The sequence below is a fragment of the Gossypium arboreum genome, chromosome 5 (genome assembly GCF_025698485.1).
Source record: "Gossypium arboreum isolate Shixiya-1 chromosome 5, ASM2569848v2, whole genome shotgun sequence".
In the NCBI taxonomy this organism is placed as follows: domain Eukaryota; kingdom Viridiplantae; phylum Streptophyta; class Magnoliopsida; order Malvales; family Malvaceae; genus Gossypium; species Gossypium arboreum.
In genome coordinates, this window is record NC_069074.1 from 6,201,373 (window position 1) to 6,203,146 (window position 1,774).

General features: G+C 30.2%; 1 protein-coding gene across 2 annotated transcripts; it reads left to right on the forward strand.

The window, feature by feature from the left end:
* Window positions 1-440: 440 nt before the first annotated feature.
* On the forward strand, window positions 441-1,086 carry LOC108452628 (uncharacterized). 2 transcript variants are annotated; one of them, XM_017750430.2, is made up of 3 exons: window positions 441-528; window positions 628-795; window positions 899-1,086. In XM_017750430.2, the coding sequence occupies exons 2-3, from the start codon at window positions 640-642 to the stop codon at window positions 944-946; spliced, it is 204 nt and encodes a 67-aa protein (XP_017605919.1). In that variant the 5' UTR covers window positions 441-528; window positions 628-639; the 3' UTR covers window positions 947-1,086. The 2 variants fall into 2 exon arrangements, with proteins under 2 accessions (XP_017605919.1, XP_017605920.1); XM_017750431.2 differs by having other exon boundaries at window positions 464-528; window positions 639-795.
* The last annotated feature ends 688 nt before the right edge of the window (window positions 1,087-1,774 follow it).

Below are 1,774 nucleotides of genomic sequence, written 5' to 3' on the forward strand. Positions count from 1 at the left end.
ATTTTATGTGCGTTCAATCCATCGATGATTTCTGCAAAAAAAATGTGATCTATCGATTCCGATTTTTCCAGCTATGAGAGTTTCTAGCAAATGCTAGGTATCAAGGGATTAAGTTTCTAATGGCTGGAATCCTCCCTTTAAGCTTGATTCATAAGTAATATCCCATTAAATCATTTTATGTATCTATTAATATTATTGATGTTTTGTAAATGCTTCAATAAATTATATGTCCATTAAGACGACTCACTTGAATTGAAGGAAAAATCATAAATTGCTACATAAAATTTATTTAATATGGTTTATAGATTTCTAACTTGATTTCCTAGGCCAGCGTTTTTCGGCCGATCAGTCTAGGCCCAATTAGATAATAATTTTGCATGTGGGCCAAGCCACTCTAGGCCCGTACAAATATTTACTACAATTCGTAGTCTCCTGTAAATAACTATAAAGACCATTTCGTGATATGCTTAGATTCATCTAGAATTTCTAAGGTTTTGGCATCCAAGGAAGGAGTTAATTTTCTATCAGGTACTAACTCTCTATTGTTTCCGATAGGTGTTTGATTTCACAGGTATTATTTTCCTTTGTGTTAAATATGTGTGGTTGACTCAGCTGAATTTTATTTAGTTGTGAAGCAGAATGTCGGAGCCACCGTTCAGGCCCAGGGAGAAGCTTATTGAGAAACAAAAACAGTTTCAAAGCATCCATAAGCCGACTTACCTTAAAGGACGATATGATAAGATCACTTCCATTGCCATTCCCGCTGCTTTGGCTGCAACTTCACTTTATTTCATTGTCAGCTTATCTCTACTTTTTGAGGTTTTCTTTGTTAGATTTGAGAGATGTAGCTATTGATGATGTTGTGATTTTTTATTTTTTTTTGTGTGTGTTGTTACAGGCAGAAGGGATTTACAATATGTCTCATGGGATTGGAAAGAAAGAATGAGGCCTACGCTACTCATGGTTGGAAAACTCGACTTTTGTTTGTTTTTTTAGCATCTTCATTAGCTCTAATGTTTTAATACATGTTTATGAAGAATGTGAAAATTCCTTCAGAACAATATAAATAAACATGTTTTAAGATAACATCATTTCTGTCTAGTCAAAATGTAGGTTTCTTATTAAATTCAATTTTCCAATTTTTTAAACTTTTTATCCCAAGTATACAACCACAAAAACACACCCCTCGGCCTTGGAGGCCAATTATGGCCATCAAAAAGGGTTAAAGATATATGTTGATGATTGGTATTAGTTGGTACACATCGATCCAACTCTTTTTTTTCATGTTTAAACGTATTTGAATTCAATCTTTTTAGGAAAAGATTTTAAATAATTCAAACGAAAAATTTGAGTTCTAAGCGCTCCATCTTTAAGGGAACAAAAGATGTGTCTTGAATTTTTTAAGAATTAGGACCCTTATTCTAAAGGATGGTTATTTTTAAACATAATTATTCATATTGAAAAAATTTATTCTAAATAGAAATTATTTGAATTGCTGTTATTTTCAAGTAGATATTTTCAATTACAATTATTGTTTTCAAATTAGACATTCTAAACAATTAATCAAGACAATAATTTAATAAAAAAATTAAGTTAAGATTTAGTTTTTGAAGTATGCCTATTTTCTTATTTTAGTATTTTCATTTTTGGTCTCAATTTCGTATTTGAAGTATCAATTTTATTTTTATTTTAGTACATTTTGTAATTAAATATTTAAAAATAAATTATTAGACAACTTTCGCTAATGAAAAAACACCACGTTATATTTTTTTGG